The sequence below is a fragment of the Geotrypetes seraphini genome, chromosome 2 (genome assembly GCF_902459505.1).
Source record: "Geotrypetes seraphini chromosome 2, aGeoSer1.1, whole genome shotgun sequence".
NCBI lineage: Eukaryota > Metazoa > Chordata > Amphibia > Gymnophiona > Dermophiidae > Geotrypetes > Geotrypetes seraphini.
Genome location: NC_047085.1, coordinates 426,658,747 through 426,686,048, shown reverse-complemented (window position 1 = coordinate 426,686,048; position 27,302 = coordinate 426,658,747). Strand labels below are relative to the sequence as shown.

Here is a 27,302-nt window from a genome sequence, read left to right as displayed (position 1 = left end):
TGGACGTCTTGGCTGTCAGGACATTCAACCCTTTGAATGCCTAACTTTGTTTGCCATTTTCAACCACAAAATTGTCCAAATTCAAAATATCCAAATCCAGACCATTGGACATGAGATTTGCCAGCATTATAATGGGCTGGCCACACAGACATGCCAACAGAGCAATGGGGCACTTTAAAGGGCACCGCTGTGAACTTCACATAAAGGGTGCCAGATGTACATCTCACCATAACCCCCTTATAATTTAAAGTGAGTCCTCCATATCGGATTCATCATAAGGTTTTGTCTATTATTCATCAAATATTGTATGCTCCTGCACTAATGTACTCTGGGTAGCAAACAAGGATGTAGAACGCCTGCAGTTAAAAATAAAACTAACTTCTGTGGAAGTTTCACTACAGATTGATATTAAGATCCTCGGAGCGACTCTAGATTCCAACTTGATGATGAACAAACAAATAAATAAGATAGTAAGGGAAGCTTTCTTCAAATTAACATTTCATAGACATATTAAGCCATATTTATAAGCGACACAATTTAGAACAGTTCTACAATTGATGATGTTGATGGCGTACATCTAGCAGCGCTATAGAAATGATAAGTAGTAGTAGTAGCATAAGTTTAAGTTTAAGTATAAGTTTTAAAGGTGAAACCTGGGCTAACACCCCTTGGTCTGACCACCTTCTATGTAATTTTTAATTAGAATGGACCAAGAAACCACCCAAAAGGAAACCAAGGATCAATCACAAAGAGAAAACGATCTGGACAAGAGGACAACTAAACCCGGTAGAATTTTGGTCGCACTATAGCTTAATATCCATCCCTGACTTAGATCCAAACTTCATCCTAGGATGGAAAAATTTCAGCAATCAGGTTCTAAATGATATTGCACCATTGAAAGTATGCAAGAAAAGACACCATGTAACAGCCTGCTGGTATGATGCTGACCTATTAACATTAAAACAAGAAGTACGTAAATTGGAGTGCCTCGGGGATTGCTACTCGGGCCAATTTTATTCAATATATTTGTGAGCAACATTTCTGAAGGGTCAGAAGGAAAAGTTTAAGTTTGCCTTTTTGCAGATGACACCAAGATTTGCAGCAGAGTAGATTCACTGGAGGGAGTGGATAACATGAGATGTACAAACATTAGAAAAATAGTCAAATGTTTGGAAGCTAAAATTTAATGCAAAAAAAATGCTAAGTGATGCATTTGGGGTAGAGAAATCCAAAAGAGCAGTATATGCTGGGGGGGGGGGAGGGGGGAGGGGACTGACATACACTGAGAGAGATCTTGGCATGTTAGGGCTAGATTCACTAAGCAAACTGATCGTGTACCGATCAGTTTACGACCCGATTTTCCTCTGACCTGATTCACTAACCTCTGTCTCGATCATCCTCTGATCCACACATGCAAATGAGGGGGAATGGCATTAAAATGTAGGCAGGCAGCGATTCACTTAAAAAAACCTGCAACACCGACTGGGCTGGCCAATCAACAAACATGCGACTGCTGGGGACCAGTCGTTCACGTCATTTCCGACTGCATCTCTTGCTCTCTGCCCTGACTTTCCTGCTGTCTGCCCCGACTTTCCTGCTCTCTCTGCCCCGACTCTCCTGCTCTCTCTGCCCCGACTTTCCTGCTCTCTCTGCCCCGACTTTCCTGCTCTCTCTGCCCCGACTCTCCTGCTCTCTCTGCCCCGACTCTCCTGCTCTCTCTGCCCCGACTTTCCTGCTCTCTCTGCCCCGACTTTCCTGCTCTCTCTTTTCCCCGACTTTCCTGCTTTCTCTGCCCCGACTTTCCTGCTCTCTCTGCCCCGACTTTTCTGCTCTCTCTGCCCCGACTTTCCTGCTCTCTCTGCCCTGACTTTCCTGCTCTCTCTGCCCCGACTTTCCTGCTCTCTCTGCCCCGACTCTCTTGCTCTCTCTGCCCCGACTCTCCTGCTCTCTCTGCCCTGACTTTCCTGCTCTCTCTGCCCCGACTTTCCTGCTCTCTCTGCCCTGACTTTCCTGCTCTCTCTGCCCCGACTCTCCTGCTCTCTCTGCCCCGACTTTCCTGCTCTCTCTGCCCCGACTTTTCTGCTCTCTCTGCCCCGACTTTCCTGCTCTCTCTGCCCTGACTTTCCTGCTCTCTCTGCCCCGACTTTCCTGCTCTCTCTGCCCCGACTCTCTTGCTCTCTCTGCCCCGACTCTCCTGCTCTCTCTGCCCCGACTTTCCTGCTCTCTCTGCCCCGACTTTCCTGCTCTCTCTGCCCTGACTTTCCTGCTCTCTCTGCCCCGACTCTCCTGCTCTCTCTGCCCCGACTTTCCTGCTCTCTCTGCCCCGACTCTCCTGCTCTCTCTGCCCCGACTCTCCTGCTCTCTCTGCCCCGACTTTCCTGCTCTCTCTGCCCTGACTTTCCTGCTCTCTCTGCCCCGACTCTCCTGCTCTCTCTGCCCTGACTTTCCAGCTTTCTCTACCCCGGCCTTCCCCCGCAGTGTGAGCCCGTGGTTTTAACCCGCAGGTTTAAAGTGGGTTAAAACCATGGGCTCGCTAAAAAGTTAAAAGTAAAGCAAAAAAAATCCCAAAAACGGTTGCTGCTCTTCAACGCATGTGCAGGATGGTCTGCACATGCGTGGGGATTTCTATAGAAAGATCCGGTCGGTCAGTTGGGGGCGTGATTCCGATCACCCTCATTTGTATGAGGGTGATTCGTGAATCAACCCCCCAGACACGGATCGGATCGCTCACGGATTGGATCGGATCCGTGCCCTTAGTGAATCTGGGCCATAGTGTCTGAGGATCTCAAGGTGACTAAATAATGTGAAAAGATGGTGGCTGTTGGCTGAAGAATTTTAGGCTGCTTAGAGAGTGGCATAATCAGAAGTCATTTGTTAGGTTTCACTTGGAATATTTTATTCAGTTTTGGAGGATGTATGTCTTCAAGGACATAAAAAGACCTGAGGTGGTCTGGAAGAAAGCAACAAAAAGTGGTACAGGGTTTGTGTCATAAATATATGTTAGAGAAAAGCAGAGAGGTGATATGATACAGACATTTGATTACTTGAGAGGTATTAATATTCACACAAGCCTCTTTCAGAGATGTAGGGGCAGTAGAACTACAGGACATGAATGGAGGTTGCAGGGAGGCAGACTTAGAAGTAACATCAGGAAATGCTTTTCATAGAGAGGGTAGTAGATGCCTGGAACGCTCTTCCAGGAGAGGTGGTAGAGTCAAAAATGGTGAGCAAATAAAAAAAATGCATAGGATAAACACAGGGGATGCCTAAATAGAAAGAGGATGGAAACACAATATGGCTGTTGAGGTGTTATCTTGGGCGAGAGTAGCGAAAACTGAGGCCAGTGGTGGAGAGGCTTCTATGGTCTATGTCCCGCAAATGGCACATCTTACTGTAACAGGTGTTATGCAGGGACAGCAGGCAGCTATTCTCACATGTGGGTGACGTCATCCACAGAGCCCGGATGCGGACAGCCTCGCAAGCAGACTTGCTTGTAGAAAACTCAGAAGTTTCGAGTCTGCCGCACTGCACATGCACGAGTGCCTTCCCGCCCTGCACAGGATGCATCTCCTCAGTTCAGATAGCTAGCAGAGAAGCCAACCAGGGAAGGTGGGTGGGTTGTGAGAAAAGCTTCCTGCAGTTCCTGGATAACACCTGTTAGGGTAAGTAACTGTACTTTATCCCAGGACAAGCAGGCAGCTTATTCTCACATGTGGGTGTCCTCCAAGCTAACCAGAATGAGATGGTGGGAGTGTTGGCAACTTAGGAGAATAAATTTTGTAATACTCTCTGGCCAAAATGGCCATCCCTTATGGAGAAACCATCCAGACAATAATGAGAGGTGAAAGTATGACCGAGGACCAGGTGGCAACTTTGCAAATTTCCTAAATAGGAGTGGATCTGAGGAAAACTACTGAAGCCACCATGGCTATGACTTTGTGGGCTGTGACTCAACTGTAGATGCAGTCCAGCTTGGGTATAGCAGACAGAGATACAAGCAGCCATCCAGTTGGAGATGGTACGCTTAGAAATCTGATGTCCCAACTTGTTTGGATCAAATGAGAAAAAAAGTTTAGGAGCAGATCTGTGTGGTTTGGTGCGCTCTAAGTAGAAGGGCAAAGCATGTTTACAGTCCAGAGTATGAAGAGCTAATTCTCCAGGATGAGAATGAGGCTTTGGAAAAAAACACCGGAAGGACAATGGATTGATTGAGATGAAATTCTGAAACAACTTTAGGTAAGAATTTAGGATGACTACAGAGGACCACCTTGTCATAATGGAAAACTGTGAAAGGTGGATCAGCAACTAAAGCTTGCAGCTCACTGACTCTTCGAGCAGATGTGAGGGCAATGAGAAACACCACTTTCCAAGTGAGATATTTGAGATGAGCCAAAGCCATTGGTTCAAAAGGAGGCTTCATCAATTGAGCAAGAACATTGAGATCCCAAACCACTGGAGGCGGTTTGACACGAAGTTTGACATTGAAAAGTCATTTCATAAATTTGGAAACTACCGGATGAGCAGAAAGGGGTTTCCCTTCGGTAGGCTGATGGAAAGCCGCAGTTGCACTGAGATGGACTCAAATGGATATAGACTTGAGGCCAGAGGTAGCTAAGTGCAAAAGACAAAAGACAAGGAGGCAACTTGAGGCTCCTTGTTATGAGAGATGCACCACGTAGAAAATCTAGTCCATTTTTGGTGGTAGCATTGTCTAGTGGCAGGCTTTCTGGAAGCCTCTAAAATATCTTGAACAGGTTAAGAAAACTTAAGAGAAGTTATGTTGAGAGGTACCAAGCTGTCAAGTGTAGAGACTGCAGATTGGGATGAAGTAGAGATCCTTAACTCTGTGTAAGCAGAGACGGAAAAACTGGTAGAAGGTATGGCTCCCTGTTGCTGAATTTATGTAGAAGGGAATACCAAGGTTGCCTGGGCAACCGAGGAGCTATCAGAATCATGGTGGCATGATCATTCTTGAGCTTGACAAGAGTCTTGAGAATGAGAGGGAATGGAGGGGACGCATACAGGAAGAGGTTCATCCATTCCAGAAGGAAAGCATCTGCCTCGAGGCGATGAGGAGAGCATATCCTGGAGCAAAACCGAGGTAATTTGTGGTTGTGGGAGATGAAAGAGATCTATCTGAGGAGTTCCCCACTGAGAAAAAATGTGATGAAGAGGCGAGGAATTGAGTGTCTATTCATGAGGTTGCAGAAGACGACTCAACTTGTCCGCCAGACAGTTTTTCTCGCCTTGAATGTAGACTGCTTTCAGGAAGGTGTTGTGAAGGATTGCCCAATCCCAAACATTCAGAGCTTCTTGGCAAAGAGGGAGAGATCCTGTTCCTCCCTATTTGTTGACATAGTACATGGCGACTTGGTTGTCCGTCCGAATGGTCGTGAAGAAGATGTTGAAAAGCTTTGAGAGCATCGAAGATTGCTCTGAATTCCAACAGAATGGTATGACACGGACGATCCATGCTGGACCTATGGCCTTAAGTACAGAGATCATTTTGGTGAGTCCCCCAAGTGTAGGTCGAGGAATCTGTCGTGAGGACTTTCTGATGAGGGGGGTATCTGAAACAGTAAACCTCTGGAGAGATTGGAAGAGAGCATCCACCAGTGGAGAGACTGTCTCAACGAAGGAGTGACTGTAATGTGTTGAGAGAGTGGTTCGCAAGTCTGCTTTTACTGAGATGCCAGGGTCCATTGAGGAATTCTGAGGTGAAGTCTGGCAAAAGGAGTCACGTGAACAGTCGAAGCCATATGACCGAGTACTACCATCATGTGTCTTGCTGAGAGTGAAGAAAGGGAAGACACTTTGTGACACAGCTGAAGAAGAGCATCCAGAAGCTGCTGAGGAAGGAATGCTCTGAGCTGGATAGTGTCCAGGATAGCTCCAATGAACTGTAGATTCTAAGAGGGTTGAAGGTGAGATCTGGGAAAGTTGATTTTGAATCCCAAGCTTTGTAGGAACCACGTAGTCCGTTGGGTCACTACAATAACCCCTTGAAATGTAGAATCTTTGATGAGTCAATCGTCCAGGTAGGGGAATACCTGAAGACCATGGTTCCTTAGAGCTGCTGCTACCACCACTAAGCACTTGGTGAACACTCTGGGAGATGATGCTAGGCCAAAGGGTAGCACTCTGTACTGAAAATGCAGAATCCCCACCCAAAATCTGAGGTACTGACAGGAGGCTGGATGAATGGGAATGAGAGTGGAGTGTAAGCCTCCTTGAGATCTAGAGAACATATCCAATTGTTCTGATCTAGAAGGGGATAAAGGGATGCCAGGGACAACATGCAAAATTTTTCTTTGACCAAAAATTTGTTGAGAGCCCTGAGATCCAGTATGGGCCGCAGATCACCCATCTTCTTCAGAACTAAGAAGTAACGGGAGTAAAATCCCCTGCTCTGCTGCTCCAAGGGAACTTCCTCGATGGCACGGAGACGAAGCAGAGCTTGAGCTTTCTGAAGAAGAAGGGCGGTCTGGGATGGATTGGAAGGATACTCTCTTGGAGGGAAGCTCTGGTGGAATCTGAGCGAAATGAAGAGAGTATCCTTCCATGATTATTGACAGCAGCCAGAGGTCGGATGTAATGATCTCCCATCGATAGTAAAAATGATGGTGACGACCTCCTATGGGGAAAGGAGAGGACAGAGTCAGAACGATGAAGGTTATGCTCTGTTTGAGACAGTCAAAAAGGCTGAGAAGCCTTGGGTGCAGCAGAAGGCTGAGGTTTCTGTTGCTTGTGCTGTTGTTGTTTCTTGGGGGTGCTCGAGTGTAAGGAGCTGCCTTTGGAGGATAACGCCTCTGATAGGATGGAAGAGGTCAAAAAGGCTTTGCAGGAGCTGGCTTAGGCTTTGGTCTGATGGAAGCAAAAGATTTCTCATGTTCAGACAACTTCTTGGTGGCGGCCTCTATCGATTCATCAAAGAGGCCATTGCCCTCACAAGGAATATTAGCCAGACGATCCTGAAGATTGGGATCCATATCGATGGTGTGAAGCCAGGCCAGATGGTGCATCGCTACCGAGAATGCAGTGACCCTCGATGAAAGTTCAAAGGCATCATAAGATGACTGAAGAAGATGCAACCTGAGTTGTGCCAAAGTGGCAATGACTTGCTGAAACTCTAAAAGCCTATGTTGACCAAGGTCTTTAGAGAAACCTGGGAGTATATCAATAAAATACTTGAAATGAGTAGTAAAGATAAAATTATAATGTAAAACCCTGGAGGCCATCATCAAATATTGATAAAGACGACGGTCAAACTTGTCCATGGTCCTGCCCTCTCTTCCAGGAGGTACGGTAGCATAGACCCTGAAAGGATGACTCTTCTTCAATAAAGATTCCACAAGAAGGGATTGATGAGATAGTTGGGATTCCTCAAAGCCCTTGCAATGTAGAGTTCTATACCTCGATTCCAACTTGCCTGGAACAGCAGGGATAGCATAAGGAGTCTCTAGGTTTCGTTTGAAAGTTTGAGACAGAAGTCTGTTAAGAAGAAGCTTGAGAAACTCTGCAGAAAGCTGAGGCATACTCATTTCCTCTAAATACTCCTTAGAGTACTTAGAACCAGCATCCAATTTAAGATCCAGGTCCTCAGCCATTTGCGGAGGAAGGAGGAAAAGGACAATTGATTCACCCGAGCATGACCTCGAGAGGGACTCAATGACCTCGAGGCACCTCGAGTGGAAAACGAAGGTGAGGCCTCTCTGGAGTATTGGTATCCCAGTGAATAGACAGACTGGGATGAGGCATTGGAATCAGCTGAGTCCTCAGATTCTGCTATCGGTTTCCTCGATCGAGGAGTTGGAGGCCTCAAAGAGCTGGAAGGCCTGGACGAGGAAGGCTTCTCTCTGGAAGAGGACCTGTGCCTCGATAAATGCCTTGAAGAGGGCCTCAACCAGCGATGAGAGTGCTGCCTGGAAGCAGGTCTCATGCGAGGTCAAGGAGACTTCGCCCTGTGCCTTGAAACGGGCAATGCCTTTGGTGAGTGTAAAGAGCTGGAAGCTGTAGATCGAAACCCCATAGACTCCATGGTTTGGATTGAGGAATCTCGAAGCACTCCCAAAGACTCGGTTCCTTGTATGGAGTGTGAGGATTCTAGTCGAGACACTTGCAAAGACTTAACTCCTTGCATAGAGTGTGTAGATTCAGCTCGAGGCACAAGCAAGGACTTGACCTCTTATGAAACTGCTGAGTGCCCAGGCTGGACTGCAGGAAGCAGAGTCGAGGCAGGACTGTATTTGCTCAGTAACTGAACAAATTCCTGCTCTAAAATGGTCTGGATAGTAGCCTGCAATTGTAGATCCGAGTCTGAAACTAGACTACTTGCTGAAGCTAAAGGCTCCGAGGTGGCAGAGGAAGCATGCTTCGACTTGGAGGAGTGATGCTTGAGTAGCTTGAGGACCACCGCTGGAACCGTCTGCTGAGGTATCTGACCTGAGGGAAGCTCAGGAGAAGACTTGACAGATTTACTCGAGGTCAAGGACGATCCAAACGAGGAAGGTCTGATGATACTCGAGGTCAGATTGTGGAGGCAGGAGGACACCCCGCAGCAGGCTTGACCAAGTCGGAGGTCGAGGGTTTAGCAGGGGTTTCCATACTAAAAATCTTCTCCACTTGACTCCAATGACGTTTGAGGGTAGCATAGCGAACGCACGACTCCGCGCAATGGTCAGGCCCCAGGCACTGAAGACACCAGCGGTGTGGGTCAATGAGGGAGATCGCACACTAGCACTGGCTACACTTCTTGTAGCCCGTGACTGGCTGGGACATAGAAGGAAAGATAGCCACTGCAAAGTCGAAGCTCGCAGGCTGAGGGCATGCGGCAGGCCCCGCCAGTGTACAAAAAATAAAACTTTTTTTTTTTTTAGAATCAAAAGGAAAAACACAGCGACACGGTAATAAGAAAAATAAAACACGAGCCACGGTGGAGAAGGCACGAAGCGAACTAAGTTCAGTGCAGAATATCAAAGACGGACTTCTCAGCTCCGTGGAAAACTGAGAACTGAGGAGACGCGCCCTGTGCTGGGCGGGAAGGCACTCGCGCATGCGCAGGGCGGCAGACTAGAATCTTCTGAGTTTTCTAAAAGCAATCTGCTTGCAAGACTGTCCTCATCAAGGCTTCGAGGATGACGTCACCCACATGTGAGAATAGGCTGCCTGCTTGTCCTGGGATAAACTAAGTTTACAACTTACAGGTTTCCTAGTAAAAATTATCTCTTCATTTAAGACTCTTTTAAAACTTTTTAAATGATTCATTTTCTTATGATATTTATCTAACCTTTACATTTATAGGCATAAGGAATGATCTACTTTGATGTGTTTAAGCTTCTTAAATTGAGTAGATAAACAAGACGCTGAATTAAAATCAATTAAAAAAAAAAAAATTTTGCATGTGAAAAATCATGGTTGGTACACGATCTACACTCTGACTGCTATTTTTCTTTATTGCTCTACTAAATTAGAATTTTTTCCTACATAAACTTTGGCACACTACTTTAAATGCAGATCAGAGCCTAGAGATGGAAGAAAAAAATGAAATGGAATGCTTAGTAAACAAGATAAACATGTCATGATTTTTGGCAACAAATAGATTTATGACCAAAGAACATAGCCAGAAATGACCCTGTCTAAACGCCACAGTGTCTAACTGCAGAGACACTCAGTAGCATAACATCATTGCACAGGCAGAAATCAGTGCCATCAGACTAGAGCAAGCATCCAAAAATCTGCTCTTAATTATTTAAAGTAGGCAATAAAATGCAGATATGGTGCATATTTAGTAATCTGGTTAACCAGCCACTGTGAGTAAGAGTGAATGCATTTTGGCAATCAATGGGAATAAATCCTCAAAAACATAACCAGTAATTTGGGCATACTGCATAGTAGAATGGACTGTTAGTCCTGACCAGTTCTGGTTTATTGAGAATGTATGCAAGCACACAATTTTTCAGGGCCTGCTAGCCTCATAGTTCTTACTGAAATGGATGAAGTTTCTTACAGGAATTTTATTAAAACTGAAACATATTGTGGCTCTTTGGAATGCAGAGTAATATTTTCTCAATCAAAATGATACATTTATCTGAATATAAAATGAAAGTGAGAACCTAAGAGTTGCCATACTGGGACAGACTGGAGGTCCATCAAGCCCAGTATCCTGTTTCCAACACTAGACAACCCAGGTCACACATACCTGGCAAGATCTCAAGGATTAAAACAGATTTTATGCTGCTTATCCTAGGAATAAGCAGTGGATTTTCCCCAAGCCATCTCAATAATGGCCTATGGAATTCTCTTTTAGGAAGTTAGCAAATCTTTTTTTAAACCCTGCTAAGCTAAATGCTTTCACCATTCTCCAGCAATGAATTCCTAGTCCTAGTATTTTTTTGAAAGAGTAAACAAGCGATTCACATCTACCCATTCCACTCCACTCAGTATTTTATAGACCTCTATCATATTTTCCCAAGCCATCTCTTCTCCAGGCTGAAGAGCCCTAGCTGCTTTAGTGTTTTCTCATAGGATTTTTTATTTTTAAGAAACATTTTCAAAAATTTTATTTTCTTAGTTTCACAACTAAGTCAGGTACACATTAAGGGGACAATTCTGTAACTGAATGCCTCTATTCAGATACTCTGAAGGCAGGCAATAGGAACCTATTCTATAATGGAACATAGGTGCCTAACTTCTGTTATAGAATACTAGTGTAATATGGTATTTGTGCAATTAACATTTAAGCACTTGCACTTATACCAGCCATACAGCTCGTGTATGTGTCTGAATTCAAGAAAGCATGGGAAAGGCATGTGGGAACTCTTAAGGAAAGGAGGAGATAATGGAAAGGAGGAGATAGTGGATGCTGCGGATGGGCAGACTGGATGGACCATTTGGCCTTTATCTCCTGTCATGTTTCTATGTTTCTAGGTACAATAGGTATTTTTCTGTTCCTGGAGGACTCAACAATAAAACCATTACAATAGCAGACATGGGATTTGAACCTGCGTTCACTGATGCACAACCTACTGTTCTAACCATTAGGCTACCCCTCTGCTCTGCATGGCCCTCTGTGTGGTCATTTTATAAGATGGACATTATGATGTCTGTATAGTAACATATGAGATGTCCCTTGTTTTCCCTGTTCATAATTTGGACATATCAGTTTGTAAAATGCATGCTCACATTGGATGTTTCCAGCAAGTGGATGTTCATCTATTGCTGGACACAAAGAGAGAGAATAATATCTGGTATGTACGAACGAAGAGCTCTTGCTTCTCTTTAGCTGGTCCACTGATGTGGAGTGTCTTGTCAGGAATGTTACATCTTTGTAGAAGACTCCTGCAATTTAGGAAGTTGCTTAAAACCTACCTGTTTGTGCAAGCTTTTTTTTTTTTTTTTTTTTTAAGTGAATATATAACAGTGGTTGAGTTATGTTTTTACAGGCAAATGGTTTATTAAATTGAAGAATGATGGTACTTAAGAATAGTTTGATGCAGTCATGCTGTGGTTATGCAGACAGAACTTTGTATTTTCCCCTATTTGATGTATGTTTTTGAGGGGTTTTTTTTTGCTATTTTATTATATAAGGAAATTTGTAAGCCCCCTTGGTTAAAGGCAGATTAAAAATGTTTTAAATAAATAAAAATAAATAAAACATGTATTTTAGAGCAGTGTTCTTCAACCTTTTTACACCCGTGGACCGGCAGAAATAAAAGAATTATTTTGTGGACCGGCAAACTACTAGGACTAAAATTTAAAAACCCCGTTTACGCCCCATCTCCGCGAGCTCGGTCCCCGCAAACCATCTGATCCCATCTGCACAAGCCGCAATTATGATTTTATATTGAACGTGTATTTTATTAAAGTATAAAAAGAAACAATATTCTGAACAATTGTGATTTTATAAATACAAATATACAGAGCACGGACCAACAAAACCCCTGTCTCCCCTCCCCTTCACATATATCCCCTCTACTATCAAGAAAAGTTATTATAAAGCCAAGTTATTATAGAATGCTACATAGAAATATCATGCTACAGAATACTGCAGGCCCCAGTTATGTCTCTAGCAGGATATATAATTCAAATCTGATATATTCTAATGACAAAATAGAAATAAAATTATTTTTTTCTACCTTTTGTTGGTTTCTGCTTTCATCTTCTTTTCCTTCCAGCATCTGCCCATTCCATCCAATGTATGCCCTCTCTCCCTTCCATATGTATCTGACTTCTTTCTATGCCCCTCTTCCTTGTCCATCCTCCTCTCTCCTTTTTACATCATTCATTCCAGCTTCACTGCTTTCTTCATTTTTATCTCTCCTACATCAGATCTAGCATCTTTATCCCTCTCTCATTTCTCTGCTGACCCCCTTTCCAGCATCAATGTCTCTCTACTTTCTCATTCCTCTGTCTCCCCTTTCTCTCATCTGATCTCTCCATTCCACCCTGACCCCTTTCCCCTCCTGTAATCTCCCTGCCAGCTGTTTCCTTCCTTTTTTCTTTCTCCCTTCCCTCCTCCCTCTATCCAACATTAACTCTCTTCCCATTCCTTTCCCTCCTCCCTCCCAGCAGCATCTCTCCTTCTTATCCCTTCCCTCCTCCCTCTATCCAACATTAACTCTCTTCCCATCCCTTTCCCTCCTCCCCTCCCAGCAGCATCTCTCCTTCATCTCCCTTCCCTCCTCCCTCTATCCAACAGTAACTCTCTTCCCATCCCTTTCCCTCCTCCCCTCCCAGCAGCATCTCTCCTTCATCTCCCTTCCCTCCTCCCTCTATCCAACATTAACTCTCTTCCCATCCCTTTCCCTCCTCCCCTCCCAGCAGCATCTCTCCTTCATCTCCCTTCCCTCCTCCCTCTATCCAACAGTAACTCTCTTCCCATCCCTTTCCCTCCTCCCCTCCCAGCAGCATCTCTCCTTCTTCTCCCTTCCCTCCTCCCTCTATCCAACATTAACTCTCTTCCCATACCTTTCCCTCCTCCCCTTCCAGCAGCATCTCTCCTTCTTCTCCCTTCCCTCCTCCCTCTATCCAACATTAACTGTCTTCCCATCCTTTTCCCTCCTCCCCTCCCAGCAGCATCTCTCCTTTTCCCTTCCCTCCTCCCTCTATCCAACATTAACTCTCTTCCCATCCCTTTCCCTCCTCCCCTACCAACAGCATCTCTCCTTCTAACTCCCTTCAAGTCCAGTAACAGATCTCCCTTTTCCAGCACCTTCCCTGCCTCCTACAGTGGCTTCCTCCCCTTCCAGCAGCTCTCCTGCCTGCAGGAAGTTGCCGGTAAATCACTGCCCTGGCAAATTGGAGAGCTGGTGGGAGGGGAGACAGCCACTGTGAAGGCTCCCCAGGATCTTGTTCGCACACGCTGACCATCTCCCTCCACCTGCACCTGAATCTGCAGCTCTCTCCGGTCTAATCGCAACTTCCCCGCGGCCCTCTTCAGCAACTCGGCAGGGGTGGCGATCAAGACACGCTGCCGACGTCGGGACCTTCACTCTCTAAGTCCCGCCTATTTTGTTTCAACTTCCTGTTTCCGAACAGGCGAGACTCAGAGAGGGAAGGCCCCGACGTTGGCAGCCTATCTTGATCGCCTGAGGCTGGGAGGAACATTAATCAACAGGAACCGCAGTCGGCAGGAAATTTAACTGCCGACTTGATCTCGCTGGTCCTGCGCGGACCGGCAGAAATTTTCTGCGGACCGTCACCGGTCCGCGGACCGGCGGTTGAAGAACTGTGTTTTAGAGCAAGCTGTTTCCTGTTCTAAAATACATGCGAGATGGACATCCATTTGTGACTTTCTGACTTAGATGCCCATACTCTGTATTGGATGTCCTTTCTAAAATTCCACTCCATATTTATTTCTTCTACTTTCACCAGGAAGTTACTAAATCCCTCATCCTTTCTGTGAAAAAAATATTTTCAGAAGATTAATTTATTTATTTACAAAAAATTTCTAATTCATTCTATCTCATTCATTCTAGGTAGCTTGCAATAAAGCAAAGCTACTTACCTGTAGCAGATGTTCTCTAAGAACAGCAGGCTGAATATTCTCATATCTGGGTGACATCATCAATGGAGCCTGGTGCAGTAATTGGCTAGCTTAAAATATGCAGAAAGCTCTAGCTGAATGAGCAGTGGTCCCTCAGACCTATATTATAGCTTGTAGAATACAACTCCAAGTAGAGGTGGGGATGGTATGTAAAATATTTGGCTTGCTCTCCTTAGAAACATCTGCTACAGGTAAGACAAGCAGGCCTTAATTCTCTGGGAATCCCTAGCTACCAGGCTCACATAATCTACCCCTAAAATTATTAACTGGAGGAAGGCATTACCCTCTTCCACTAGAGTCCATGTCTTCAGGGTAGGGGTTTCTGCAGGAGGGAGTGGGCATCCTCAAAGAAGGAGGAAGGTATCTCTAGTTAGTCTGCCATGTGATCTGAGCCTGAAACAGAACTGGAATACTTTGTTGTAGAAATGAGTGGCAAAAAGATTCACCGAGGGGGTCCCCCACTCTTGGAAGATCTTGCAGGCAATGTCTATGTTAAGTGACCACTTATGTGGTTGCAACACCCTGCTTTGTGTCTGCCAGAATGTTTCCCTTGCTTGCTAGATATGTGGCTTGAAGGACTATACCATTAAGGAAAGCCCATGCCACATCCCCACTGCCTCCTGACACAATGGGTAGAAGCCCATATATAGAAACATAGAAACATAGAAGATGACGGCAGAAATGGGCCATGGCCCAACAAGTCTGCCCACTCTACTAATTCACCCCCTAATCTCTTCCTTGAAGTGATACCACATGCCTATCCCATTTTCTCTTAAAATCCAGCACGCTGCTGGCCTCAGTTACCTGAATTGGAAGACTATTCCAATTGTCGACCACCCTTTCAGTGAAGAAATACTTCCTGGTGTCACTATGAAATCTCCCACCCCTGAGTTTCAACGGATGTCCTCTTGTCGCCGAAGGTCCTTTAAGAAAGAAGATATCCTCTTCTACCTCAATGCGGCCCGTGACATATTTGAATGTCTCAATTATGTCACCTCTCCCTCTACGTTCCTCAAGTGAGTACAGCTGCAACTTGCTCAGCCGTTCCTCATATGGGAGGTCCTTGAGTCCTGAGACCATCCTGATGGCCATTCGCTGAACTGACTCAATTCTCCACACATCTTTTTGATAATGTGGTTTCCAGAATTGTACACAATATTCTAGATGAGGTCTCACCATGGATCTGTACAACGGCATTATAACTTAGGGCTTCTGGCTGATGAAACTTCTTCGGATACAACCCATCATTTGTCTAGCCTTGGATGAAGCCTTCTCCACTTGATTGGCAGTTTTCATGTCTTCACTAATGATCACTCCCAAGTCCCGTTTTGCTGCAGTTCTTGCTAAGGTCTCACCATTTAGGGTGTAAGTTCTGCATGGATTTCTGCTGCCAAGGTGCATGACCTTACACTTTTTGGCATTAAAATTTAGTTGCCAAATTGAGGACCACTGCTTCAGTAAGAGTAGGTCCTGCGTCATACAGTTGGACACTGTGCTATTGCCTACTATGTTGCATAGTTTGGTGTCATCGGCGAATAATGTAATTTTCCCTTGAAGCCCCTGAGTCAGGTCCCTTACGAAGATATTAAATAAGATCGGACCCAGTACCGAGCCTTCGGTACTCTACTGCTCACTTCCGACGTTTCGGAGAGAGTACCGTTCACCACCACCCTCTGAAGTCTACCTTTGAGCCAGTCTTTTACCCATGCAGTTAACGTTTCTCCTAATCCCATCGAACTCATCTTGCTCAATAACCTCCGGTGTGGAACACTATCGAAAGCCTTGCTGAAGTCCAAGTATATGACGTCCAGGGACTCCCCCATATTCAGCTTTTTCGTTACCCAGTCAAAGAAGCTGATCAGATTGGACTGGCAGGACCTTCCAGTTGTAAATCCATGTTGATGGGGATCTCGTAGATTCTCATTGTTCAGGATCATGTCTAATTTGTGTTTGATTATTGTTTCCATAATTTTACACACTATCGATGTGAGACTCACTGGTCTGTAATTTGCAGCCTCCGTCCTGCATCCCTTTTTGTGAAGTGGAATTACGTTAGCTGTTTTCCAGTCCAACAGCTAACGTAATTCCACTTCACAAAAAGGGATGCAGGATGGAGGTTGCAAATTACAGACCAGTGAGTCTCATATCGATAGTGTGTAAAATTATATACCACTACTTGTTTACATAAAACTCTGCAACCTGATTGTCCATTTGAATGAGAATAATTTGGTTTTGCAGCCAATCTCTGAAAGCCTTTAGAGCATTTCATATAGCCCTGAGCTCCAGAAGATATATGTGTAGGTCAGTGGCATAGACAGACAGCTAATTTTGGGTGGGCCTGAGCTCAAAGTGGGTATGCACAAAATTTTCTTTCAGCCTCCTATCTTTCTCCCGACTCTCCTAAAGACTTTTTCCAAAGACAGTCAGAACTCACTTTTACCAAACTTGCAGACAACAGAAACGTCCATGAGCCACTGATGCCAAAACCTCACCCATGCTTAGCTGTCAGTGTTCAAGTATGCTACCACCAACTACAGAGCCTGGTAAAAGAGAGTTTTGGTTGCCTTTAGAGGAGGTCCTAAGCTTATGAAGCTTGGGGATTCTCACCAGCTACAGCAAGGGCTAGGTCTGGTGGTAGACATGGTAAAGCCCAGGTTAGAAAATAAAGGAGGGGGCCACTTTCCTTCCTGTCACCTGTCTGATCTCTCTACCTGCCATTATAATCACACCAACATACCCTCACCAAATACAGAACAAGAGATCATAAATTAGATATAAGAAAATATAGGCAAAAAATTGAACTGGGAAGCCCAAGAATTTAAATAGTGCAACAATGGAGAAATAGAAAGGGAAATGCATTTCCTTTTCTAGTGAACTTAATACAAAGACATCTGCTATATTTCCCAAAACTAACATATTTCAGTTAACAAATTAAAAATAAAATGCTTTTTTTTACCTTTGTTGTCTGGACATTTTACTTTTCCATCATGTTGGTTTCAATTTATCATTTCTGCTTTCCTCTGCTAATTCTATATCAAGTGGCTTTTGTCCATTTTTCTTGTCTCCTCTCTTGTCCCATTCCCTCACTACACTTGCTTCTGACATCCTGGTCTTTCCTCTTTTTTCTTTACTATTCTATTCACTCAAAGTTTTTCTTCTTATCCTTCTTTATACTTTTCAGCTACCTATCAAATTCTATTTCCTATTAGCTCTCCCATTCCCCATCTTACTCTTTCCCCAGCCTTACATTCCCTTTCATCTTTAACCTACTTCTACCCCTTGTAATCACTATCCTTGTAATCATTCATTCCTTTCCCCCTCCCAACTTCTCCCACATGGTTCTACTAGACCCAGCATCTTCTTCCTCCACCCCTCTAAGACTGTATCTGCTTCCTCCTTCTCCCCTCCCTGATAGTCTATCTCCCTGTTTCTTTCACTCAACCTCCCATCATCTTCCTGTCCCTTTTCTCTTCCCTCCTACCCCTCTACTGCCATGGTTCAGCCTTCCTCCCTCTTTTTCCTCCCTCCCTCCCATTGTCCAGCATCTTTCCTTTAATCTCTTCTATCCCTCTATCCAAAATTTCCATCTTTATCCCCTCCCCCACCTGTGCATGTCTCCAATAGCCCACATCTCTCTCTCTCTCTCTCTCACATACACCCACCCACACACCCTGGGTCCGACATCTCTCCCTCTGTCCCCTCTACTGCAACATCCAACACATCTTCCTTTCTCTTCCCTCCTCTTATTGTTCACCATCTCTTTTCTTTCCCCTTTACCTTTCACCCTAGGTCCAACCCCTTTCCCTCCCCTGTGGCATTTCTTCTCTCTCTTTCCCTACAATATTTCTCTCATCTCTTGCCCCTCACTTCCCACATCTCTCTCTTTTCTTGCCCCTCTCTCCCTCCAGCACCTCATTCCTCTTTTGCTCCTCTCCACCCATGCATCTCTCCCCATGCAGCATATCTCCCTACACTGTCCCTCTTTCCCATGCATTTCTCCCCACTCTTGCCCCTTGCATCTCTCTCCACTCTTTTGTTCCTCCCCCCCGTGTCTACCTTAATGATATTCTACAAAAGCTTTGATCGCAAACATGAGGTAAAACTTCTGCACCTCCCTTTGCTCCCTCCCTTCAGCAGCTAGCCCCTTCAAAGAGCTAGAGGCAACAATATCTGCCTGTAGCTGATCTGGAAGTCTTCTCTCTGCCGCCAGGACACACAGTTCCCAAAGGACTAGCTCATTAAGAATGCAGGAGTTGCCTAATGATTAGAGCAGTGGCTTGAGAACCTGGAAAAATGGCTTCAATTTCCACTGTAGCTTTTTGTGACTCTGGACAAGTCACTTAACCTTCAATGCCCCAGGTACAAAATAAGTTCCCATATATAATATGAAAACAGCTTTGATTGTAATCACAGAAAGGTGATGAGGGGGCCATGGTAGAGGGAGATTTGGGATGTGCACATATGGGTAGAGGTTTGGTTTAGAAGAGGGGCATATCATCTTTTGCTATTTAGAGGAGTTGGAATCTGAGCGGGAATGCAATTGAGAGCTTGGGAGATATCATTGTGGGGGAGCAGTATAGAGAATCGATCGGTGGGGTGTCTGGGGCATCAGATCAGGGGGACCATTGAGGAAGAAGTCAGGGAGTTAGAGAAGTTCATCGAGGAGGCATACAGAGAGGCTGTGGAAAATCATCAACAACAGTGGAACTACCAAGATATACCTAGAGTGAGTGAGGACCACCTGGAGGACAAACACATGGAAGGAATAGGTGACACAGCAGCGAGACCTGGAAATAGCGAAGGGAACCCACAGGATGATGAGTCTTGTGCAAGCCCACACCGGGATGAGGAAAAATGGAAGTGCGCTGAGGACACGGACCTGTGGCTGGAGAGATGGACATACACCAAGGACATGGATCTGTGGCTAGAGAGACAAGAGAAGATAGAGAAGACAGCGGGAGGAAGAAAGGATCAGCTGGTGACCTGCCTACCAGGAGCCAAGGTAGAAGATATAGTGAGCCGAATCGACAGGATCATTGACAGCGCGGAAGATATGGCAATGGTAATCCACGTTGGGACAAACGACGTGAGCAACAGGAATTACAGCAGGGAAACAATGAAAAATCGGTTTTGGATGCTAGGAAGGAAGCTGAAGACCAGAACACTGAGGGCAGCGCTCTTGGAGATCTTGTCGGTATACAGGGCTGACAGGAAGAGGAAGACGGAGCTGCAAGCAGTCAACGCATGAATGAGGCGCTGCTGTGAAGAAGAAGGATTCCACTTTGTGCACAACTGGACGACGTTCTGGGTTAAGAGCAAGCTATACAGGAAGGATGGACTCCACCTCAGCAGAGATGGAAAGAGGCTACTTGCAAGCAACATCAAGCAAGAAATTGAGAAGTTTTTAAACTAAAGAAGGAGAAAGCCAACAGTCGACCAAGAGTCGATGGTTCGGGAAAAGGTATACCCAGAGGATACCATGCAAGAAGATTGAGGGGAAGACTCACCGGATCATAGGCAAGATAGAAATCCTGAAGGATCGAAAGGGATGGAAGCGAGGGAGATAGAAGAGGAAGGAAATGCAAGAAAATAACAGGCCATAAACTTAAGTGTATGTACACGAACGCAAGGAGCCTAAGGAATAAGATGGGGGAATTGGCACAAAAAGATAACCTAGACATCATCAGCATCACGGAAACATGGTGGAACGAGGAAAATGTCTGGGACACTGTGCTACCGGGATACAAGCTATACCGCAGAGACAGAGTAGGACAAAAAAGTGGGGGTATTGCCCTATACATAAAAGAGGGAATTGAGTCTACCGGAAAGAACACGCCGGAGATGCAAAATAAGGTTGAGTCTCTATGGGCCAAAATACCAGGAACAAATGGAGCAGAGACGAAGATCGGCATCTACTACCGACCTCCAGGGCAGTTCGAAGAGACTGATGGAGAAATGACGGATGAGATTAAACTCAACTGCAAGGGAGGCAGCGCAGTTATCATGGGCAATTTCAATTATCTGGGGATAGATTCGAACCTAGGCACCTCCGGCTGTAGTAGGGAGACCAAGCTCCTGGATGCTGTAGGCGACTGCTTCCTGGAACAACTTGTCAAGGAAAATACAAGAGGAAATGCAATTCTGGACTTAATTCTAAATGGACTACAAGGACCAGTGCAAGGTATAGAAGTAGAAGGGATGCTGGGAAACAGTGATCACAATATGATCCACTTCTACCTGGACACAGGAACAAAACATCGATCCTGAACGACGGCCATGGCACTGAACTTCCGAAATGGGAACTACAAAGGGCTGAGAGTCATTGTAGGGAAGAAGATTAGGAAGAGGATAAGCATTGTAAAAACGCTAGAGCAAACATGGTCCCTTTTTAAGGACACAATTACCGAGGCGTAAAATCTATATACATCACATATCAACAAGGGTTCCAAGAGGAAAAAGAACAAGGAACTGGCATGGCTCACTGTAGAGATGAAGGCAGTGATCAGAGACAAGAAGACTTCATTTAAGGAATGGAAAAGGACGAAAACTGGAAAAAGTACAAACATCATCAAAGCAAGTGCCATAAGGCGGACAAAGAGGCAAAAAATTTTAAGCCGTTCTTTCTATATGTTAAGGGGAAACAACCCGCAAAGGAAGTGGTGGGGCTGTTAGATGACCATGGAATAAAGGGAGTACTAAAGGAGGACAAAGCCGTCACTGACAAACTGAACATATTTTTTTGCATCTGTATTTACCAAAGAGGATATGTCCAATATACCGGAAGCCGACAGGCTATACACAGGAAACGAAGACAGGAAACTGACAGGGTTGATGGTCAGTCTAGAAGAGGTATGCAGGCAAATTGATAGGCTTAAAAGTTTCAAAAGGTTCCTCTAACGGCAAAAATATGCTGAGGCGCATTAAAAGGTATGCAATTTTTTCTATTAGAAAGATCTCGTTGTTATATAATACTTTAGACATACAAATTATTTATAGTAGGTAGAAAAACCTTTTAATTCTAAAGTAACATTTTAAAGAATACGTCGGACACGTAAGGAAATGTGATAAAATTAAGGTTAGATTAAGAGGAAATAAATTATTAGGGGGTCCCCAAGAGCCTTCTTAGACTGCTAAAGCGAAGACGGCTTGAATAAAGAATAAAAAAGCATAAAGACTTATGGTAAGGTTAACACACATTATTTTTCCTTTTAGGTTTACAGCGATTATAACCGCAAAACGTTTACTTCCTGAAGAAGCTCTTGTTAATAGAGTCAGAGCAAAACAGAGATCTTCAGTCATAACATTACTTCTAGATAGCTGGGTAAAAAACCACACCCGTGCTAAGTACCATTACGTACTATCAAAAATAAAAGGAAAATAGGTTCATTTAGATATATGGTTTATATAAAGCCACATCTATAGGTGTATAGAAAGAATTGCTAAAGTATGGTCCAGAAATTGCTTTTACAGCTCAGTACTGATGGGAAAGTAAACAGGGCATGAGAATTTCTACTATTTTTATATGATGCTAGAGAGAATCTATTAACTATATAAAATGGAGCGGTACCATATATAACCTTATAGCAAAAGCAACCCAACTTAAACAAAACATGACTCTCTATTGGCAGCCAATGCAACTCACAATTGAATGGAGTCACATGATCATATTTTTTAAGACCGTAGATCATTCTAACAGCTGTATTCTGAATCAGTATTAGTCTAACCATGTCTTTCTTGGGGATTGTTAAATATACAATATTACAATAATCCAAAAGAATCAGTATTAAATATTGTACCAGAAGTTTAAAAGCAGAAAAATCAAAAAAGGGTTTAATGGTGTGTAGTTTCCATAGTGTGTAATAACCCTTATTTACCACAGCATCTATTTTTTTTTTCATGGTCAGATGCTGATCCAAAATAACTCCCAGTACTTTAATTGTTGGTTGAATTATATACAAGGTAGAATTTATACTAATCGATGGCTCGTGAATAATCTTATGTGGCGACACAACAAAGAACTTTGTCTTATCAGGGTTAAGCTTGAGTTTGAAATCCTGCATTCAAGAGTTCATCAATTTCAACACAGACTCAATTTTATGAGAGATATGAGATAATACTGTAATGCAAGGTATGACAATTGTGATATCATCGACATAGCTGAACAGTTCTATACCTAGGTTACTCAAACTGTAACCCAGGGAGGAAAGATATACATTAAATAATGTGGGTGAAAGTAGGGAACCCTAGGGTATGCTAATTGGATTTTTCCAGTTAGCGGAAAACTGATTATTAAACTTAACCTGATATTGTCTGGATTCCAAAAACCCTTTAAACCACAGGAGAACATTACCCTGTAGGCCAAAAGCTTCCAAACAAGCCAATAATTTGGTATGATCTACCAAATCAAAGGCATTGCTTAGGTCGAATTGAAGCACCAGCGCACTGTTACCCCTGCTCAGTAGGCTATTTAAATAGTCTAATAATGTAGCCAACACTGTCTCAGTACTGAAATAGGTTCTGAAACCTGACTGAAAATCATGCAGTAGGGAATGTTGCTCAAGATATTTTGTGAGCTGGATTTGAACAAGAACCTCAATGATTTTTACAAAAAAGGAAATGGATGCAATAGGTTTACAGTTAGATGGTAATGAAAAGGATTCTTTGATGTTTTTAATTACTGGCGTAATAATTATATTATCTTCCTCATGTGGATACACCTGCAGGTTTGAGGGCTATTGCAGTGGTGTACATTATGATATTTGGTGGTCCTGGAGGGCTTACAGCATAAAATAAAGGGATTACAGTGAGATTTGTACTTGACAACTTAAGCTTCCCCAATGCTCTGCTGGGATATCTGTGTGGCTAGTTCACTAAGACTGCTGGCCCCCAGATTGGCATGTTTTAGTGCATTTTTCCCTTGGATGTTTTTTGTTCTAAATAGGTCACTAAGAAAAATGCACTGAATACAAAAGCATCTAGGAAATGGTCATCTTTGAAATAAAAATTGGGCGTTTTTCTGTTTAAATAATCGCTGTAATCTATTTGACTTTTAGATGTTTTTTGAGGAACATCCAAAGTCAAGTTTAGATGTCATATCAAAAATGCCCCTCATTATGTGGCAGATAATGCAGTACACTGAGCACCACCTGAACAAGTGTAGCTAACTGCATTGTATTACCGTACCTGAAATGCAATTCATGCATGATAAAGACATTTCTTTTACATTAACCAAATGTGAAACTGCCAGGGATACCTCTTTCCCCTAATTAAATCATAGGTTCTGTAGTTATCATGGGTTAATTTTGGCCATTAACATGTTAGCTGTAAAATTGTACCACACTTCAACAGGGCCTGAATTTTGAGCACAGAAATGTGAGGTGATACGCTTTAGTTTAGCAGCAGCATATAAGAGAAACAGAAGGGCTCTTGAACTTTGCAGGCTTATGGTGACAATATGCTAACACTGGATCCCTTATTAAATGACTAGAAAATACCAAATATTTGCTCCTTAAAGCCTGTTAAAGAACAAAATAAACAAGCCACTCATTTACATATTAATGGGGAAATGTTCATAACTACTGTATGTAGGTAGTTGCATATCTGTGAGTACTTTATCAAACACACTAGCCCTTTGGATCCTGCCTATAAAAGAAAATACATGCAGAAATGTTTGCCTGGTTTTTTTTCCCCAGATATAATTTTTTCATAGAAAAAATGTATAGTTTTGAAAATGCACAACTACCAGCTATGTTGCTTTCTCATACTTTTACCATGTTGAACCTTGGATTTATTTTTACAATAGATATTAGGCTGCTTATTTTCCTGGTTAAATGACTTTTGAATAGTGATCTATAAAATTCACAGTACAGAATAGATGTTTATAAGTATTTCAATTGACGTACCAGTACTTTTGCAGAGTTATGCCGGTGATGCTCTGCCATTGTGGCATCCCTCCGACTAATAGCATGAGGAATGGTGGCATTGTGGAAGATTGCAGAAGGCTCAGTAGTGTCCTGTGGTGCAGTAGACTGAAAATAAATAAGGAAAGTTCTAAGAGCCTGGAACAAAATTGCTGTCAGGTTTTCCTCACATTCCTCAGCCCTGATATCTACACGTGCCGCTTTTTTTACTGCAATAAATAAATAAGTTTGACATTACTAATATCATCATAGTACAAACAGCATCAGTTGTTTTGTAGATTAGCTCAGTCATGCTCATTTATATGAACTGAATTGGCAAGAAAAACAGATTTGACCAATATACAGGCCAAAAGCCCATCTTGTTACTTTACATATGGACATCAATTTACTAATGAAATCACCATTATTCTCAACGGGGTCTATAAACTATGGGCCATATATTTTAAAAAGCATTTATCAATATAGTGGCAACTACAATGGGGGGAATTCTATAAAATAAGCACTATCATTTATATATGTGTTACATATGTACATGTTCAGAACACTAGAATATATATATGTGTGCATATGCTAGCTAAATATTACTCTGCAAATACTTGCTTAACTTAGCAGGTATTTGCAGAAAAACGTACATAGAGAAGGAGGATGGGTGGGCATAGGCAGGATTTCCACTTATGTGCATAACTTACAGAATGTCTCTACTGCCCCTAGTTATCCACACTTATACTAAGTCTATGACTGGTGTAAATGCCTGTGCCTAACTGTGGGCATGCATATACCAGGTTAGGCTAATATTCTATAAAGGCAATGCTCTAATTGCCCCATGTCTTTCTCAATAACAGACTATGGACTTTTCCTCCCTGAAATTGTCCAAACCCTTCTTAAAACCAGCTACGCTACTTGCTCTTACCACAACCTCTGGCAATGCGTTCCAGAGCTTAACTATTCTCTGAGTGAAAAAATATTTCCTCCTATTGGTTTTAAAAGTATTTCCCTGTAACTTCATCGAGTGTCCCCTAATCTTTGTCATTTTTGATGGAGGGAAAATTTGATCCAATTGCACCCATTCTATTCCACTCAGGATTTTGTAGACTTTAATCATATCTTCCCTCAGCCATCTCTTTTCCAAGCTGAAGAGTCCTAACCTACGAGAGAAGTTCCATCCCCTTTGTCATCTTGGTTGCTCTTCTATGAACCTTTTCTAGTGCCGCTATATCTTTCTTGAGATAAGGAAATCAGAATTGAACATAATACTCAAGGTGAGGTCGCACCAGAGGCATTATAACATTCTTAGTCTTGTTAACCATCTCTTTTTTAATAATTCCTAGCCCACTCCCTGCCTACAGGGCCGCGTGCTGCAAATGACATTTTGGGATGCAGTGGGAGAAGCCTAAGGCCTTGATTGGCTCAACAACCCAATCTTTGCAAAAACTCTGTTGCACAACTCTTCTTCTGCTAATCTTGCTACATTCATGTCATTCTTCCCCTTAAATCACTTCACTGGCTCCCTATCCACCTTTACATACAGTTCAAGTTCCTATTGCTGACCTACAAGTGTATTCATTCCGCTGCCCCTCAATCTCTCTCCTCTCTTCTTTCCTTATACACCTCCCAGAGAAATCCGTTCCTCAGTTAAGCTGCTCTTAGTTGTACACTTCTCCTCCACTGCCAATTCCAGACTTCGTTCCTTTCATCTAGCTGCCCCCTATGCCTGGAATAAATTACCCGAGCTTGTCCGTTAAGCCCCTTCACTTCCCTTGTTTAAAAGCAGACTGAAAACTCACCTTTTTTTTTATATAGTCTTCAATCCATAACCCTACTTCCTACTGCCCACCAACCCAGCCAGCAGATTAACTGTTCCCCTTAACCGTATCCATGACATCCTGTTTGTCTGTCTCGTCTGTTTAGATTATAAACTCTTTCAAGCAGAGACTGTCTTCTTTGTGACTCTGTATAGCACTGCTTACACTGGTAGCGCTTTAGAAATAATAATAGTAGTAATAGTAGTTATTTGCACAATGCCCAATTAGTTCTTAACACCAATTATTGGTATTTATCACCAATTAGTTAATTATGCTACTTGTGCAACTGGTCCTAATCTATAACTGTGTGCCCATTTGCATGCTTAACTTTGGGCACCATTTGTAGAATTTGGCTGTGATTTTATAAATGGTACCTACCAGTAGGCATCTAGATTGGCGTGCCTACCAATGTAAATGCCTAACATACCTAACCTCATCCCTTTCCATCTTATCTTATCTTTCCTGAAATTACTGAGGAAACCACATTTTCTTTCCTCCTCCAAACTCACCACCTGTTCCTCTGATCCCATCCCCACCCATCCACTTACCACTCTCTCTCCTACTGTCATCCCCTCTCTCTGCTATATCCTCAACCTATCACTCTCCACTGCAACTGTGCCCAACACCTTCAATATACTGTATTACACAACTCCTCAAAAAACACTCGCTGGACCCTACCTACCCTTCCAAATATCGTCCTGTCTCCCTCCTCCCCTTCTTATCCATGCTACTTGAACGTGCTGTTCACTGCCGTTGTCTTGATTTTTCCATCTCCAGCTATCCTTGACCCACTTCAATTGGGCTTTTGCCGTCTTCATGCTACAAAAACTGCCCTTACGAAAGTCTTCAATGACCTGCTCATGGCCAAATCCAAAGGCTTCTACTTCATCCTCAACCTTCTTGATCTATACACAGATTTTGACATGATAAATCACCACCTACTCATCAATACACTGTCTTGACTTTGATTTCAGGGCTCTCTTATTGCATGGTTTCTTCCTATCTTTCCCATCGCACCTTTAGCATATGCTGTGGTAGATCCTCCTCCACCATCATCCCACTCTCGGTTGGTGTACCTCAGGGCTCTGTTCTGGGAACACTTCTTTTTCCCATCTACACTTCTTCCCTTGGTGCTCTAATCTCCTCCCAAGGTTTTTAGTATCACTTCTATGCCGACAACTCGCAGATTTCTCTACACCTTTAATCATAACAGATATTCAGACCCAGGTTTCAACTTGCTTGTCTGAAATCGCGACCTGGATGTCTCTCCGCCATCTAAAATTAAACATGGCCAAGACTAAGCTCCTTATCTTTCCACCTAAACTTGTCTATCCTCTTCCCCCATTCTCTATTTCTGTGAACAACACCCTCATCCTCCTTGTCTTGTCAGCTTGCAACTTTGGCTCATCTCACTCATTCTCTTCACATATTCAATAGACTGACAAAACCTGTCATTTTTTTTCTCTACAATTTTGCTAAAATCAGACCCTTTGGATACTGTAGTTGGTTTTAAGAAAGGATTGGACAATTTCCTGG

At 43.4% G+C, this 27,302-nt stretch overlaps 1 protein-coding gene across 3 annotated transcripts in view; it reads right to left on the bottom strand.

The window, feature by feature from the left end:
* ITGA8 (integrin subunit alpha 8) overlaps positions 1-27,302 on the bottom strand; it is a 473,328-nt gene that overhangs the window by 55,270 nt on the left and 390,756 nt on the right. For all 3 annotated transcript variants that reach the window (XM_033931203.1, XM_033931201.1, XM_033931202.1), the window contains one exon: positions 23,947-24,072. In XM_033931203.1, the coding sequence (XP_033787094.1) occupies positions 23,947-24,072 (126 nt within the window). The remainder of the gene's footprint in view (positions 1-23,946; positions 24,073-27,302) is intronic.